This window comes from Saprolegnia parasitica, assembly GCF_000151545.1.
Source record: "Saprolegnia parasitica CBS 223.65 unplaced genomic scaffold supercont2.574, whole genome shotgun sequence".
NCBI classification, from domain to species: Eukaryota; Oomycota; class Saprolegniomycetes; order Saprolegniales; family Saprolegniaceae; genus Saprolegnia; species Saprolegnia parasitica.
This window is the reverse complement of record NW_012156968.1, coordinates 3,125-5,670: the sequence shown is the minus strand read 5'-3', so window position 1 is coordinate 5,670 and position 2,546 is coordinate 3,125. Positions and strand designations below refer to the sequence as shown.

Genomic DNA, 2,546 nt, shown 5'->3' with positions numbered 1-2,546 from the left:
TGCTTAGCCGCGTCGCCTACGGAACGCAGGAGGTCGTCCCTCTCTATGGTTTTGTCGCCTTGCTCGCGTTTTCTTCGATGGCGCTTCTCGGAATGCTCGAGCCACTTCGTCGGGCCATGTACGAGGTGTTTTACTTCCACCACCGGGCCTTTTCGATCATTGGCCTCGTTACCGTGCTGCTCCACAGCCGCACCGTGGCCTACAGCCTCGCACTGCCGCTGGCACTGTACGTCTGGACACTGCTTTGGCGGAGTCGTGCCTACTGGACGACGGCGGACGCGACCGTGTGCGACGCGTCACTGAGCCGCCGCACCGTTGTGCTCGTACTGCCGTTTACGCCCACGTCCAAGCAGTTTGCCGCAACGATGTCGCCGGGCGCGTACTTTTTTCTTCAAGTGCCGAGTATCTCGGGCGTCGAGTGGCATCCGTTTTCGGGGATTGTGACGCCGGACGGCAACTCGGTCGGGTTTTGCCTCAAATCGCAGTCACCAGCTTCGTTTGTGCACAGAGTGCTTTGCAGTAACACGCGCGTCCTTCGCGTTCGACTGGGCGGTCCCTACGGCCGCATCGCGCTCCCCTGGAATGCTCTGGACGTTGTTGTTTTGGTTGCCGGTGGAGTCGGTATCACACCGCTCCTCAATATCATCAACCAACGCCGCCAGAAAGCCAAGAGTCGCATGAGCCTGCGCGCGCCGCAGCTGCACTTGCACTGGATCGTGCCAACGCCCGACGACCTCCTCTGCGCCGACCGCCTCATGTTTCCGATGCTGCCGGACGTTCAGTGTCACTACTATGCCACCCGCGCGACGTCCGACGGTGTCGTCTCGAGCGCCTACGGCGGTGACGTGGCGTACGTGGCCAAACGCCCGGCGATGCAGGACGTCCTCGCACTTGATCCGTTCGAGTCGCCGCGCGTCGGCGTCGTAGCGTGCGGACCCCAATCGCTCGTCGATGACGCACAGTACGAAGCGGCACTGCGTGGCTTCAGCTTTCACAAGGAGCTCTTTGCCCTCGCGTGAGATGCACCGACGGAGTGGTTGCCTCGATCTAAATACACGAGGCGCGTATCAGCTGTTTTAATGTGGTCAACAGCGAGCGTATTTTACAAAGCTCTGTCGCCGAAGGAGGAGTTGGGCGTGACTGGAACGCGCTCAAGAAGACTCAGATATATCCTTTGCAGCAGCAAGGCTAGAGCTCAGGCGAGAGCGCAGGTATCGTGCACTTGACATCAACCAGATGTTGTTGTTGAAGTGAGTCTATTGAGATATGATTGTTTCTACCTGTCAACAACTATAAACTCCGAGAAGTGGTGTGCTGAGCCTCTCAGAATCTATGTCGGGGAAAACATCAACCAGATGTCCTGACGTGGAAAGAAGGAACAACGTTACGAAATTGCATGGAAATTGCCAAGGGACGGAATCTTGGCTCCTGCTCAAAATGGACGGGCTTCTCAAGTATACCACCACTGAGGTAGCGCGATCCGTCCAATGGCCTTCAACTCGTGGTGAAGGTGCCAAGGTGTCTTGGATACCTGATGAATGCATTTCAGATGCTTCGGCTCGTGGCCTCCGGCGTCCTCTATCGTCAGCGTCTTGAAACCAGCAACTTGATGATGCAATGTTTCGCTGCGACTAAACTAGCATAATTGATCTATATTTGCTGTACCACCATGTCCAGAGGCCGGTGGGGCCTGACCCGAATCACCACGAAACCCATAAGAAGGTAAACGGGTTAAACGTAATACGTTGGATGACAATCAATGAGGCCCTACTTGACCCAAAACGAGGTGCATCCTCAACACCAAGACGACACCTCGGGCCAAGACAATACAACCTTGGTCAAGACCGTTCAGGAACCGTTGTCTTTACAGTCCTTTGTTCCCGGCGCGGGAACAGAGTGCTCGACAATGTGAGTGGCACTTGACACAGTGGGATGGGCTTGCGTGATGGTGTATGCGGTCGCTCCGACCACAAGCCATCTCGTGCTTCCGTTTCCGGCAAGCTGTGTCTGTCGGTACTATATGTGCAAATAATGATGCGACGGATGCGAAGGATTGTCGTCTAGGTGCAGACACCATGTCGCAAGGCTAAGGGGTCCAACGTTTCACGTAGTTCAACGACAGGTTAAATGCGTCGTACCCGAAGGAAACGTGTACGTGGCAAATCTCGCTCAGGTCGCAGAAAGCATGCAGCGTCGGACCGACCGCCGAGTCACACGGAACCAAAGTGAACCGGCGCGGGCAACTGTAATTTCATTTCAGATTGTACCATGCGCTGCGCACTGTGCCTACTTGCAATGTTGACGGCAACGACAACAGCCGCGCTCAACGCCACGATCTGCGAGTCGCTCGCCTTTGCGAATGCACCTGTCGTCTTCATGGGCCGCACGCCCATGGGCCTCAAGAGCCTCGTGCAAGGTGACGTTGTCTGCTTCCAAGTGACGCTCAACGACGTATCGGCCAAGTGGGTCTCGATGGCGATCTCACCAACCGCCAAGATGGTCAACGACCCCGTCAACAACGTGGTCATCTACGACGTGACGCGGCC

At 56.3% G+C, this 2,546-nt stretch overlaps 2 protein-coding genes across 2 annotated transcripts; both read left to right on the top strand.

Moving 5' to 3' along the window:
* Window positions 1-77: 77 nt before the first annotated feature.
* On the top strand, window positions 78-1,019 carry SPRG_17342 (hypothetical protein; the record flags this gene model as incomplete). Its single annotated transcript, XM_012356759.1, has 1 exon — window positions 78-1,019. One exon carries the CDS (start codon window positions 78-80, stop codon window positions 1,017-1,019), a length of 942 nt encoding a protein of 313 aa, XP_012212149.1.
* Window positions 1,020-2,295: 1,276 nt separating this feature from the next.
* On the top strand, window positions 2,296-2,535 carry SPRG_17341 (hypothetical protein; the record flags this gene model as incomplete). The annotated part of the gene is made up of 1 exon (XM_012356758.1): window positions 2,296-2,535. A coding segment is annotated over one exon (240 nt), but the record flags the coding sequence as incomplete, so codon positions are not given.
* Between the last annotated feature and the right edge of the window lie 11 nt (window positions 2,536-2,546).